The 15,493-nt window shown below is 43.3% G+C and overlaps 2 protein-coding genes across 6 annotated transcripts in view; one reads left to right on the plus strand and one right to left on the minus strand.

The window, feature by feature from the left end:
- The window catches only part of LOC141106757 (uncharacterized), a 168,518-nt gene that overhangs the window by 34,675 nt on the left and 118,350 nt on the right, over positions 1-15,493 (plus strand). The gene's annotated exons all lie outside the window — the stretch shown is intronic.
- On the minus strand, positions 1,290-14,026 carry LOC141104598 (uncharacterized). 5 transcript variants are annotated; one of them, XM_073594227.1, is made up of 13 exons: positions 13,897-14,001; positions 11,812-11,975; positions 7,286-7,426; positions 6,974-7,087; positions 6,764-6,887; positions 6,542-6,639; positions 6,094-6,187; positions 5,185-5,282; positions 4,991-5,093; positions 2,864-2,961; positions 2,659-2,761; positions 2,262-2,366; positions 1,290-2,137 (listed from the first exon to the last, which is right to left on the minus strand). In XM_073594227.1, the coding sequence occupies exons 3-13, from the start codon at positions 7,361-7,363 to the stop codon at positions 1,389-1,391; spliced, it is 1,764 nt and encodes a 587-aa protein (XP_073450328.1). In that variant the 5' UTR covers positions 7,364-7,426; positions 11,812-11,975; positions 13,897-14,001; the 3' UTR covers positions 1,290-1,388. The 5 variants fall into 5 exon arrangements, with proteins under 5 accessions (XP_073450328.1, XP_073450327.1, XP_073450326.1 ...); XM_073594226.1 differs by having other exon boundaries at positions 11,812-12,069; XM_073594225.1 differs by lacking the exon at positions 11,812-11,975 and having other exon boundaries at positions 13,897-14,026.

Here is a 15,493-nt window from a genome sequence, read left to right on the forward strand (position 1 = left end):
CTTCACTGCCCCCTAGTGGTTAACCCCTTCACTGCCAGGCATTTTTAATCGCACTGATGATCGCTGTATAAAATGTGAATGGTCCCAAAATAGTGCCAAAAGTGTCTGATCTGTCCGCTATAATGTCGCAGTCACGATAAAAATTGCTGATCACCGCCATTACTAGTAAAAAAAAACTTATTAATAAAAATGCCATAAAACTATCCCCTATTTTGTAGACGCTATAACTTTTACGCAAACCAATCAATAAACGCTTATTGCGATTTTTTTACCAAAAATATGTAAAATACGTATCGACCTAAACTGATGAAAAAAAATGGTTTTTTTTATATATTTTTTGGGGATATTTATTATAGCAAAAAGTAAAAAATAATGCATTTTTTTCAAACTTGTCGCTATTTTTTTGTTTATAGCACAAAAAATAAAAACCGCAGAGGTGATCACATACCACCAACAGAAAGCTCTATTTGTGGGGAAAAAAAGGACGTCAATTTTGTTTGGGAGCCACGTTGCACAACTGCGCAATTGTCAGTTAAAGCGATGCAGTGCCGAATCGCAAAAAGTGCTCTGGTCTTTTGCCAGCCAAATGGTCTGGGGCTTTAGTGGTTAACTCTCTACATTTTCGTGCTCACGATGATAAAGATGGTTATCTTGACAATCAACATCATTCTCAACGTTTTCTTGCCCATGATGACCAAGATGGATACACTGAAAATTGTCACTGTCTACATCATTCTTAACATTTTTGTGCTCACGATGGTAAAGATAGATACATTGACGATCAGTATCACATCATTCTCAACGTTTTCTTGCTCATGATGACGAAGATGGATACATTAACAATTGTCAACATCAACGTCATTCTAAACTTTTTTTTTTTTTTTGTTCCTGATGACGAAGATAAATAGATGATCGTCAACGTCAAAATCTTTAAACTGGGATGACCAGCTGTGTTAATGCAGGCTCTGCATTCCCACACATTTACATTGACTGCCTGCACACAGCACCTGGCAGCTCTAGATACATAAGCAGATGGCCCTTTCACAATCTACAGGCCTCAGCACTAGTGGTGAATGAGGCCTTAGATATGGCTTCTGCTAGCTTATGAATGGCTGGCAGGGATCATCTGAAAGACTACACAGCAAAAGAGAAGATGGGCATGATTTCTTCCTGCTTCTCAGCACCTGCCCTTTTCAGGGCACTTTCTTTTTGTACCTGATTCTTCTTGACACTGCACTAAAAGCAGGTACTGTATGGAAATCCTCATTTTATCACTCTTTAAAGCCAGCTACCAAGAACAATGTAGTATTTTATTTTTTTTATCACGAAAGTGCACCTATCCTTCTGGAAGGAGGGAGTTTGGTAAAAGGAAACATACATTCTCGCACTCAGGAGGAATGTGGCTTTTCATTGGTGTGTGTATGCATGTGAAAGTCGAGAAACGTCCTCCACTGAAAAGACTTCCCGCACTGCTGACACGCAAATGGCTTTTCCACATCATGCGTCTTCGTATGATAGTCAAGGGATGACTTCCACTGGAAACACTTCCCGCACTGTGAGCAACAGAACGGCCTTTCGGCACTGTGGACTTTCTGATGTCGAGTAAAACCCGACTTTACCGCAAAACGTTTGCCACACTCGGGGCAGGAATAGGGCTTCTCCCCCGAGTGAACTTTTTGATGGCTGGTAAGATATGACCTGAGAAGAAAACGCTTCCCACACTTCGAGCACACGTATGGCTTCGTCCCGGTATGCACTCTCCGATGTCTAGTAAGACTCGACCTCAGAGCAAAACATTTTCCACATTCAGGGCAAGAGAAAGAATTATCCTTCTGGCCCGTATCATTGGTCTCTTTTTCAACAAAGTTCCCTTCCTGGGTAACATTTTCATCACCTTCGGATTGTTCTAAAATTTCACCCTCGCCGCAAGATGTGTGATTGACGGTGGTGGACCGATCAGAAAGAATCACCCCATGTGTGGAGGGATCGGAGGAAAGATCTGCACTGGGAAGAACCGAATGGCGTTGTGGGGTAATGGAGTCATAATCTGAAGAATCAGATGTGATGTCAGTATCTTCCATCTCACTATCTAGAGATATCACGGGGCATTTTGCCAAGTTATTCTGGCTTGTTCCATCTGGAAAAATTAAGAAGGAGTGGGAATGGTTAGAATGATAGAAACGGTAGAAAGAAGAGGTTGCTGTAATGACTGAGCAAGGAAAATCTGGGACTCTTTTCTGGGTTTTGTGATTTTTACTCACCTGTGCTGATCTCTGGAGGAACTTTATCTTCTTTAAACCTCACATGTCCTCCTTCCTCCTCCCCAGCTTTGAGGTCTCTCTGAGTGTCTCTGGTGTCTCCGGGTTCTGTGAATAAAGATGAGAGTGAAGCCCCCTGTACTGAGATGTATGAGAGACCCCAGAGAGTGTGTGTGGGGGGAGACTGGTCACGTCTCTTGGCTGGTAACACACAATGACATGATGTGTGGAGGAGAGCCGGAGTCTAATAGAGGCTGATGTCTCCTGACTCCCCCACTGGGCACATACTGTCTCCCCATTACTGTCTACTGACAGAGGAGGGGGGAGAAGAAGAGATTGTTGTAGTGACTGAACAAGGAGAACATGAGACTCTTCTCTGGATTTAGTGTTTATTACTCACCTGTGCTGATCAATGGAGGGATTTCCACCAACTTACATGGCTCATCACCTAAGATAGACATCCCTTCTTCGTCTTCGACTGTAATGACAGTGAAGTCATTGCTCTGGATAAGACACAAAATGTCTCTGAATACTTCTGATCTCCAGATTGCAAGAAAAGAAGATGCTACTTCATGACTGTATTTGAAAAGCTTTCTTCAATCTACCTGATCCTCCTGAAGGATCTCCTGATGTTCCTGTGTGGAGTCCCGGGAATACAGAGGACGGGGACATCTCTCTGGGGGATTTCTGTTACTGGATCCATCTGTAGGAAACACACACAATGACTGAATACATTGGGGAGAATTAACAAATACAGCCTCTTGAATGCTGACATCATTTACTGATGTTTATCTTGCTGGCAGAAGCAATATTTGTTAAATCCTGAGTAAAAAAATGCAAGTTATCATCTGTATACATGCGTAAAATTCTTCTTTGTTCCCTTTCGCTGCCAGTGTTTCAGTCCACTTTCTACATCTATGAATACACATGTATGTGCGTGTATGCACATAAAATGCTTGTTCTCAGACACAGATTTTTTTCAGTTTTTGGTTATTGATCTGAACGCAGCACATGTTACGCACCTGTGTGCATATCTCTATTGAAAACAAATTCATCTGCATTTAGAAAATAAAAAATACACACACACACACACACACACACACACACACACACACACACACTTTGAATCGGGTTATTTTATGTTTGTGCACGTTTCCTTGGAAAAAAAAAAAAATCTACATTATTACAACGGCGGTACTTTTTTCCCACACGTGCAAGAGGTGTGATGCCAGAAATTGGCACGAGTGGCGTGCACCACATTAACAAAGCTGATAGACCCTGCCAATTTGTATTTTTCAAAGGTTCTGCACTAATAAAAACAGGGATTGCAATAGTTTTCAATATAGAAAAATCTTGCAGATCCCCGCCAAAAGGGATAGGAACTGTGCTAACATGCCTTCCCCTGTCTGTGCAGTGAACATGCTACATGGGCAGAGCCTGCATATAGGCAGAGGCTTTTAACCCTGGCAACATTGTTTCTTCGTGCTCTAGGCTGAGCTGGGGTGGAGGAAGACAGAAATCCAAGCTGCTCCATATCTCCTGCTCTATGCCATGTGTCACAGATATGGCATGGAAAATGGAGCACACGGTCACGTCACCTGTTGCTTTTCCTGCATATGCCTCTTGGGCTAGGCCTTTTGGCTAAGTTCAGGGCAACTTTTGTTACAAGGCCGCAAGGCCTAGCCAATGCACATGCATTGGCACTTATTTCCTTAAAGGGGTTGTAAACCCTCTTTTTTTTTTTAAATAACAAACATACTTACCTCCACTGTGCAGCTCGTTTTGCACAGAGTGGCCCCGATTCACCTCTTCTGGGGTTCCTCAGCGGCGTTATCAGCTGCTCCCCGCATCGGGAAACCACCTAGGAGAAGCGCTGTCCTTGGGGGTTACTGTGTGGGCACGCTCCCGAGTCTGGCTTTTGCGCCCCGCCCTCCCGAAGCCTGCGTCATTGGATTGATTGATAGCAGCGGGGGCCAATGGCTGCGCTGCTATCAATCTATCCAATCAAGACCAGAGAAACCGGCCAGAGAGTATGAGTGCATCTCTGGCAGTGAAACGAACGGGCTCAGGTGAGTAAAACGGGGGGGCTGGGGGGCTGGCCAGTGACAGAAGTTTTTTCACCTTAATGCACGAAAAAACACAAACGCTTACAACCCCATTAATTTATTTTTGCTCTCCGCATGTTGGTCATTTTGCACTTTTGTCTGTGTTTCTTTTCACTTGGATGGAGAATGTGGGTCCTTGGGGCTACCCTGAAGTCTAGGGGAGAATGTGTGGCCATTAGGTTCCTTCCTCTCAGAACCAGGGGGGTCTCTGCGGTACTGAAAAGAGGGATCCACCAGGCCTTTTGGCTAGGTGGACCAAGTGTGAGCCTTACCCCTATCAGGAGCCTTGTGCCCTGGGGGTTCAGGGTAAGGTCCTACCTCTTTGGGAGGTGGACAAGAGACACACCCTAGAGTGCACTTTTTTGTCCACTTGCAGGTGTTTTTTTTTTGCACCACTGCAGGTTTAAAAAAAAACAAGAAAAGGAAAATGGAGCAAGTTGCTCCTTTGGTAATGGGATCTTAGTTTAGAAGAGTGGCACAGGCTTTATGTTTGCCTCACTTTTTCTTCATTTCACTTTATTGTTTCTATATCTGTCTATGACAGTAGAAAGGAGAAGAAGAGATTGTTGTAGTGACTGAACAAGAAGAATCTGAGACTCTTCTCTGGATTTAGTGTTTATTACTCACCTGTGCTGATCACTGGAGGGATTTCCTTCTCCTTACATGGCTCATCGCCCAAGATAGACATCTCTTCTTCATCTTCGATTTTAATGACAGTGAAGTCATTACTCTGCAGAAGACACAAAATGTTCTGAATAATTCTGATCTCCAGATTGCAAGAAAAGAAGATGCTATTAAGTCATGTTTGTATTAGGTCATACTTGATCCTCTTGAGGGATCTTCTGATCTTCCTGTGTGGAGTCCTGGGAATACAGAGGAAGGGGACATCTCTCTGGGGGATTTCTGTTACTGGATCCATCTGTAGGAAATACACACACTGACTGAATACATTGGAGAGAATTCACAAATACGATAAGATATAAACTACAGCACTAGCAAACACAACATTATATTCATTAATGAAAAAAAAAATTATAAAAAGGGAATGTCCATATAAAGTGACTGATGTGCTCCAATCCAAAAAAAAGTGCAAAGTGCTCCAGAATTTTCAAGGTGTACCAAAACACCCCCTCTCACTGAATGGAGTGGACCCCCAGCTTTTCAGTCTAGGGGTCACTTCAGGCTTGTTAATGGTGGCCAGGCGTGGCAGCTTTAACATCAGATCATCAAGTAGTAGTAGTAGTAGTGGTTATGGATACTCAGCCAAGATAAAGGTACCCAAAATGAAAGGAAGGGGCTATAGTGAAGTACCGTTTGGCTTCACTATAGTCCCTTTCTTTCATTTTGGGTACGTGGAATGCACGGTGTCAGGTTTCCACTGGGAAAAAAAGTCCTTCCTTTTGAGGTGGTGATGCACAACATTCTGGGTGAGGTTGCGAAGATTTGGGGTCTTCAAAGGGACGGGGGGCGGCCGGGGGCCTGGACAAAGGCGTAGAGGAATGTCAGGTCCCCGTAGCTGCTGTCTGTCAGGCAGTGGAAGCTCCTTTGATAATTAAAAGCGGGATCCTAATTTAGAAGAGTGGCGCAGGCTGTATGCTTGAGTCACTCTTTGTTAATTCCGCTCTTTGTTTTTATGTTTTTCTATTAGAGTAGAAAGGAGTAGAGATTGTTGTAGTGACTGAACGAAGAAAATCTGTAACTCTTCTCTGGATTTAGTGTTTATAACTCACCTGTGCTGATCTCTGGAGGGAATTCCTTCTCCTTACATTGATCATCACCCACCACATATGGCTTTTCTGCTTCAACAGTAAACAGATATCCACACTTAAGAAGAAAAAGGAATAAACATGTTACACTGACTTCAACATACATCAGATTTTTAATCTAAATATTATATAAATATAATTAAAACGGACCAATAATTTAAAAAAAATATATAATTTAGAGGAACTTGTCCAAGTGCTGTTGGCATCAAAACTGTCTAAAAAGCATAAAATCAAAATTAGTGTTTCAAATAGCAACTCTCTACTTTCTAAATCCTGTTGGGGAGATATCCCTTCCCTTCCTGTCCTAGAGACACAAAGGGAAGTAAGGGAATGAAGACAAATCTTATATAGCTGTGACTGGAACAGGTATATTAATTAAAATAACAGAGATAGGTCTCTCATTTATGGCAACCTCATCCTCCTGAGGGATCTCCTGATGTTCCTGTGTGGAGTTCCGGGAATACAGAGGACGGGGAGATCTCTCTGGGGTATTCCTGTTACTGGATCCATCTGTAGGAAACACACACACTGACTGAATACATTGTTTCTCTGGCTTTATATCAGAGGATGTGTGTATCTAGGTGGATCCTCAATACTCTTCTCTCCTTTACAAGAAACGAAAGTCTCCTCTTACCCGGTGATGTGAGGGGCGGCCGGTTCTCCATCATAATGTCCTTGTAGAGATCCTTGTGTTCTTCTATATACTCCCACTCCTCCATGGAGAAATAGACAGTGACATCCTGACACCGTATAGGAACCTGACATACACAATGATACAGTCACCATCCAGACACATCCCTTGTCTGTTACTGGATAATGTCCCAGAATTCCCAACACCGCTCACCTCTCCTGTCAGCAGCTCAATGATCTTCTGGGTGACTTCTAGAATCTTCCTATTGTTTCTCTTGGATGTCAGGGAGGGAGGTGGGGGATCACTGGACTTTATGGGTCCATAATCCTACAAAATGAAAAAAATACTGTATATTGTAGAAAAATGGCTACTTGTCCAACAATGCCTTTCACTTATCTGTGTTTTATTAATAGAGATAAGAGTGATGTCATGTAACCTCCCAGAAACCTCCCCACCTCTCCAGTCTGGTCTATGCTTTATTAATAGAGATAAAATTGATGTCATGTGACCTCCCAGAATCCTCACCTCTCCAGTCAGCAGGTAGATGATCTCCAGGGTGAGGTTTAATATCCTCTCAGTTGTGTGACTCTGGTTCTTCTCCATCTTTACCGATGAGATAAAGAATGGAGTCTACTTCCCTTGGGGGGGCCAACTGTGATGAAACCTCTGTAACATATAAAAATAAATCAATGTAATTAAAGTGGTTGTTAAGCCACTCTAACCTGTATACACCATCAGCACTGCCTCCTATTGTAGTGCCCCCCTCTGTGTGCGATTTATAAAAATAAATGCTGCAAATACCTAATTTCACTGCCGAGATTGTGATCACATGACTGGCCAGCTTTCTCCTTTCCTCCTCTGAGAGATTCAGCAGGCGGGGCCGAGATTCCCCTGCTGATGTCAGTCTGGAGGGGAGGGGGTGAGGAGAGAGCTGGCTGATCATGTGATCGCAATTTTGGCTCCTAAATGAGGTATTTACAGCATTTATATTTATAAATCATTCACAGAGGGGGACACTGCAATAGGAGGCAGTGCTGATGGTGTATACAGGTTAGTGTTATGAGAGCAGCAGGAGGGGCGGCTCACACACAGACAGAGAGGGGAGGACACAGGAGCAGAGAGAAGAGAAGATAACAGGCTGCTGATGACGGAGAGGCACATAAACTGGCTCAGCAACCATGACACACCGTGGTCAGTTTACAGAGGGGTGGGGAGAAACTGGCAGGATCAGCCAGGTTTTTTAGGCGTTACAGGGGGCCAAATGACACAGAACAAGCACGGTGTCATATAGCATGCTTTAAAAGAGCAGGATCCATTTTTTTTCTTTTTTGGATTAACAGAATAATAGATCTGAAGTCCTACAGGGATTGGCTCTGCCCTTGTCTGTGCTGGCCTGCCACTGCCCTTCTCTCATCTACATCTAGACACAGTAAGTATTTAGCCCCATGGAAGTTCACAGGGATTTCTGCAACACCCAGCTGGCTGCAGAAGGGGCATAGGGCCAAAAGCCTAAGTCAAAGCTCTCTGGACAGACACAAGTCATTATACTCACCTCCAGTAATCTCCTCTTTTTTTCAGGGGCCAGGGACCCCCTCCCCAACCCCCAAAAGCAATATCCACCACCCCTCTCTAGCAAATAGCTACAGCAATAATAACAAAAATAATATTTAAATTTCCATTTTACACTTCCAAATCCTTGGCCACAAGACATGCAAAATCCCAAGAAGTGATGAGCTTTGGGTTCCGGTCAAACGCAAAGTTGATGGGAACATAGGTTGTTCGCAGTTAGCCGAATGGGTGAACCAAATAGCCAGATTTGTCCTTTGCCTGCTCACCTGCACCTTTGGCTGCTGCATCTGCAAGTCATTAATTTAGTGGTGATAGCACTACTGCCAGTAAATGACAGCTTCCCGCCCACAGGCAGGGATCCTGGGAACATCGCTGACCATAGACAGTCAAGACTAGTGATGAGCTGAGGCATGTTCAGATTCCAGTCCGAATCCACCTGAGCGAGTCCCCAGGAAGCTGTCACTGTACTGGGCCAATCATAAGCAACCAAGGTATTCTCTACCCCTGCTGCTGCAGATGATTGGCTTCTGGAGGGCTCACTCAGGTGGGTTCAGACCGGGATCCATTGCCACTCGCCTGATGAAGGGGTCCTGCAAGGGACCAAAAAGTCACTTTTGAAACTATGATGTGATTGCTGAATAAACCTTTGGACCAATTCTGGAGATCCTTCGTGTGCTGGTGACATGCTTTTCGGTTTGGTTTCCAGCCGTCGGTTACTGCAATACCCACTTAAATTTACAGCCACTTTCAGGAACATGTGCGGCGAGAATATGGTGCTCAGACTTATATCTGAAAGTACTGAAGCTCATCTCCAATCATTACTAAATACTTCATACTTACTCACTTTGTGGGGGGGGGGGGTTCCAATAAGCCCCCCCTTGCAGACCCCCACATACACCAGGTCAGGGTTGTGAGGGTGGGGCCCTTGTCCCCATCAACATAAGGATAAGGTCTGCCAATGTTACAACCCTTCCAATGTTGAGGGCGTGTGGCTTGGTATAGCATGGGTCTTGGTCTGCCCTTTCCTTGCCAACCAGGTTGCATGCTTGGGTCTGGCATGGATTTTGAAAGAGACCCCACTCCCTTTTTTTTTTCTCTGGGGGCCCCCTTGAAATCCATACCAGGCCTTTATTCGAGCATGCAGCCTAGCCAAGAAGAAAGGGAAGGGCAGCAAGAGTGGGTTCCCTGCTTAATGAATCATACCAAGTCACATAACTTCAAAATAGGGAGGATACCTTACCAGGGGGCATCTTGATCTCATGTTATTGGGAGCAAAGGCCTCGCCCCGATCCAGAGGATGTGAGAGATCTGCAAGGACTTTTTGGAATTTGGAAGCCCCTTTTGATATAACGGAGCCCTAAATATCTCCCCCTCCCCTTTCATGCAGGGCACAAAGTTCCCCTTGTTTCTCTTTGACAAAAAAAAAAAAAAAGATATACTTTCCGTCCCCACTGTATATATATATATATATATATATATATATATATATATATATATATACACATACATACATACATACACACATACACAGTGGGGACGGAAAGTATTCAGACCCCCTTAAATTTTTCACTCTTTGTTATATTGCAGCCATTTTCTAAAATCACTTAAGTTCATTTTTTTTCCTCACTAATGTACACACAGCACCCCATATTGACAGAAAAACACAGAATTGTTGCAGATTTATTAAAAAAGAAAAACTGAAATATCACATGGCCCTAAGTATTCAGACCCTTTGCTGTGACACTCATATATTTAACTCAGGTGCTGTCCATTTCTTCTGATCATCCTTGAGATGGTTCTACACCTTCATTTGAGTCCAGCTGTGTTTGATTATACTTGATTAGGAAAGCCACACACCTGTCTATTGGGGAAAAAATCGATTTAAATCTTAAATCGAGTTGATAGGTCAAATTGACTCAAAATTTAAGCAAATCGTTTTTAGATTTTTTTTTTTTCACCGCGCCATTCGCGGCCTCGCCTAAAAACTCCTGCCCGTAGCTCCTCAGGATCGGCGCAGTGTCCAAAAAAAAAAAAAAAAACTCAATTCGAATCGTGAATCGAGTTTTTTTAAGAAAATTGCAGATTTTTTTTTTTTTTGTTTTTTTAGAAAATCTCGCCCTACTGTTTATATAAGACCTTACAGCTCACAGTGCATGTCAGAGCAAATGAGAATCATGAGGTCAAAAGGAACTGCCTGAAGAGCTCAGAGACAGAATTGTGGCAAGGCACAGATCTGGCCAAGGTTACAAAAAAAAAATTCTGCTGCACTTAAGGTTCCTAAGAGCACAGTGGCCTCCATAATCCTTAAATGGAAGACGTTTGGGACGACCAGAACCCTTCCTAGAGCTGGCCGTCCGGCCAAACTGAGCTATCGGGGGAGAAGAGCCTTGGTGAGAGAGGTAAAGAAGAACCCAAAGATCACTGTGGCTGAGCTCCAGAGATGCAGTCAGGAGATGGGAGAAAGTTGTAGAAAGTCAACCATCACTGCAGCCCTCCACCAGTCGGGGCTTTATGGCAGAGTGTCCCGACGGAAGCCTCTCCTCAGTGCAAGACACATGAAAGCCCGCATGGAGTTTGCAAAAAAAAAACCTGAAGGACTCCAAGATGGTGAGAAATAAGATTCTCTGGTCTGATAAGACCAAGATAGAACTTTTTGGCCTTAATTCTAAACGGTATGTGTGGAGAAAACCAGGCACTGCTCATCACCTGTCCAATACAGTGCCAACAGTGAAGCATGGTGGTGGCAGCATCATGCTATGGGAGTGTTTTTCAGCTGCAGGGACAGGGCGACTGGTTGCAATCGAGGAAAAGATGAATGTGGCCAAGTACAGGGATATCCTGGACAAAAACCTTCTCCAGAGTGCTCAGGTCCTCAGACTGGGCCGAAGGTTTACCCTCCAACAAGACAATGACCCTAAGCACACAGCTAACATAACGAAGTAGTGGCTTCACAACAACTCCGTGACTGTTCTTGAATGGCCCAGACAGAGCCCTGACTTAAACCCAATTGAGCATCTCTGGAGAGACCTAAAAATGGCTGTCCACCAATGTTTACCATCCAACCTGACAGAACTGAAGAGGATCTGCAAGGAGGAATGGCAGAGGATCCCCAAATCCAGGTGTGAAAAACTTGTTACATCTTTCCCAAAAAGACTCATGGCTGTATTTAATAAAAAGGGTGCTTCTACTAAATACTGAGCAAAGGGTCTGAATACTTAGGACCATGTGATATTTCAGATTTTCTTTCTTATTAAATCTGCAAAAATGTCAACAATTCTGTGTTTTTCTGTCAATATGGGGTGCTGTGTGTACATTAATGAGGAAAAAAAATGAACTTAAAGTGGTGTTCTGGACGAAATTATACTTTTGAAATAAAAATACCCCTATAATACACAAGCTTAATAAATTCTAGTAAAGTTAGTCTGTAAACTAAGGTCTGTTTTGTTAGTTTATAGCAGTAGTTTGTTATTTTATAAACTTACAGCAGGCCGTGGCCATCTTAAGTCTGGGCATCTGAAGCCAGACTGTATTTCTTCCTGAATCTCATCCTTGCAGATCTCGCACATGCTCAGTGCAGCACAAGCAGTGTAATAGGTTTAAGGCCAGGTTTCCATAGCAACAGCAGTGTCAGAGGAAGTTGCCGCCCCTTCCCAGAAGGCATTGCAAACAGGAAATGATGCGATGGGCCACGGCCAGGGAGGAGGAATTGAAAAATGAATACAGCAGATATACAGTAAGTGCTGAGAAAAAAAAAAAAAAAAAAAATATCCAATTCATTTACGGTGCACAGTTTAGTGAGGGATGCTTAAGAGTTGTAAAAGTGGGTGGAAGTCCACTTTAACCACTTGCCTACTGGGCACTTAAACCCCCCTCCTGCCCAGACCAATTTTCAGCTTTCAGCACTCTCACACTTTGAATGACAATTACTCAGTCATGTAATACTGTACCCAAATGAATTTTTTGTCCTTTTTTTCATACAAATAGAGCTTTCTTTTGGTGGTATTTGATCACCTCTGGGTTTTTTATTTTTTGCGTTATAAATGAAAAAAGGCCATAAATTTTGAAAAAAAAACGCATTTTTTTTAGTTTCTGTGATAAAATTTTGCAAATTATTAATTTTTCTTCATAAATTTTGGCCACAATTTATACTGCTACACATCTTTGGTAAAAATAACCCAAATTAGTGGATATTATTTGGTCATTGTGAAAGTTAGAGAGTCTACAATCTATGGTGCAAATCATAAAAAAATGATCACACCTGATGTACTGGCGGCCTATCTCATTTCTTGTGACCCGAACAAGCCAGGAAAGTACAAATAACCCCCAAATTACCCCTTTTTTGAAAGTAGACATTCCAAGGTATTTAGTAAGATGCATGGTGAGGTTTTTGATGTTGTCATTTTTTTCCACAATTCTTTGCAAAATGAAGTTTTTTTTTTCCCCACAAAATTGTCATTGTAATAGGTTATTTCTCTCACATGGCATGTATATACCACAAATAACACCCCAAAATACATTCTGCTACTCCTCCCGAGTATTACAATACCACATGTGTGGGACTTTTTCACAGCCTGGCCACATAGAGGCCCAACATGCAGGGAGCGCCATCACGTGTTCTAGGAGCATAAATTACACATCTAACTTGTTGACTAACTATTACACTTTTGAAGGCCCTGGAGCACCAGGACAATGACACGTGACACTGATGTGGCACTGATGACAGATGGCACTGATGACAGATGGCACTAATACCTGACACTGATGAAAGCTGGCACTAATATGTGGCACTGATGACACATGGCACTGATGGCAGATGGCACTGATACGTGGCACTGATGGCAGATGGCACTGATACGTGGCACTGATGGCAGATGACAGTGGGGACAGATGACAGGGACATGACAGTGGGGACAGATGGCAGTGGAGACACTTTTTTGACGTTTTTTTTTCTTACTTACCGCTGCAGCGGTTCGCTCTCCCTCCTCACACGCTGTCTCTGTGTGAGGAGGGAGAGCCGGCGATGAGAGATGATCTCATATGTTTACATATGAGATCATCTCTCATTGGCACCACCGATCGCGTTGAAAACGGCCGCTATGATTGGCCGTTTTCAGCGATCTGTGACTGGCTGTGTCCAAGGGACACGGCCAGCACAGAACTTCCCTGATGCGCGCCCGCGGGAGCGCGCATCACGGAAGTAAACAGGAGGACGTCCAGGGACGGCCTCCCAGCAATTAGCGCGGACGTGAAGAGGTTAAATAATTTTAGCAAATGGGTGCAATATAACAAAGAGTGAAAAATTTAAGTGGGGTCTGAACACTTTCCATCCCCACTGTATGTGTGTGTATATATATATATATATATATATATATATATATATATATATATATATATATATATATAATAAACACACCATGAAGAAGTCCCATACGATGTCCTCTTCTGCAGGCTGATATGGAGAAATTGAGATGTACCCAGTGCCTTACCTGTGTGATCAGTCTTACAGGGATAACCCCCCCCCCTTCCTCTGTACAACCCACCACCTTACACATAGTCAATCCCCTTACCTCCACACTGTGCACCTTCCTATTACAACAATCCAGATTTCTGGGGAGGGACACACTAAAAGTTTATGTGAGCTACATGTCATTCTACCTGGTCTATTAGGCTACAAGAAAATGGCCGCTATTCTCACACAAAACCAGCTTATACATTAGAGAGCACTTCTTTTTAGCTTTTACTGCAAGACAAGCAAAAATTATTGTACCATTGCTCCATAGTAAACTACATATGAGCCTCAAATAATCAACTTACAGGAATACGGATTTGGAAAAAACTGACGCTAGAAAGGAAAAGAAAAAATATTGAGGCTACGACAAAATGGCATTTGCCCCCCTCTGTTTTGAGAACAGCACTTCGCTTTCTAGCGGTGGATCTGTGACAGGAAGCTATCCAATGAGTGACCAGAGCCTGAGAGGAGCGTTCACTGTTCAGCAACTAGGCTGGGCGTTACTATAGCGACAAGGAAGCAGCTGTGCGGCGGTAGAATGCACTTTGGAAGTGCCTGAGCCACAGGGCGGAAGTGATGTTGTTATAATAAAGATTATTAATACTGTTAATGTAATGAGAAGGCAATGGTTCTATTATTAATAACAATGATTTTACCAAAAATGTTAATAGGATTTCTTTAGAACCAGGAATTCACTACAAAGACGGTGGGAAACCCTCATAATGGGCACAGCAGGTGTACAGACGCTGGAAGTCAGCACAGGAATGGTGGGTGGGAACCCCTCATAACCTCATAATGGGCACAGAAATTGCAGACCCGGGAACTCAGCACAGGGATGGTGGGAACCCCTCATAATGGCCACAGCAGGTGTACAGACCCGGGCACTCAGCACAGGGATGGTGGGAACCCCTCATAATGAGCACAGCAGGTGTACAGACCTGGGAACTCAGCACAAGGATGGTGGGAACCCCTCATAATGAGCACAGCAGGGATACAGAGCAGGCGTACAGACCTGGGAACTCAGCGCAGGGATGGTGGGAACCCCTCATAATGGGCACAGCAGGCATTGGATTGGAGTAAATACCCACACGTGGAGTTAACTTGGAGCCAGAGGACCTCATAACTATAAGTGCATTTTGACCCACCTAATTATAAGGGGTCTAGGAATTGTGGGGAGTGCGGTTTTGGAGGGGGAGCACGAGTGGCACCAATCTTTGCTGTACCTTGCATGCTGATAAGGACTTCACAAGAGACTGTTTAAAGATTGTGTGTAATACATTTATGTGGAAGGTGTTTTATAGTCCTAGTGTATGCATTCACATTTATATGCGGAGCATTCTTTGGTTTATGACTTTTGTTTTTTCTGTTGATACATATTATCTATTTATAAATGTTTATAGTGGAGGTGTTTTGTAGTACATCACTATTTAACATTTCTCCTGAGGGTTATGCATGTTACACTTATATAGGGCTAGTGAATGCTCTTTGGAAGATTTAAACATGTGATTTGATCTGCAACATTTTTGAGTGGGGGGAGGTGCACTATAGTTCACACATATAACCATCTATTTTTAATGGGATTTGTTTCTCTTCACATTTCTTAATACTGGAAGCACTGGAAGAATAGTAAGGTGGGTTTTGGCAATGCTACTTCA

This window comes from Aquarana catesbeiana, linkage group LG08 (genome assembly GCF_042186555.1).
Source record: "Aquarana catesbeiana isolate 2022-GZ linkage group LG08, ASM4218655v1, whole genome shotgun sequence".
Classification (NCBI taxonomy): Eukaryota; Metazoa; Chordata; class Amphibia; order Anura; family Ranidae; genus Aquarana; species Aquarana catesbeiana.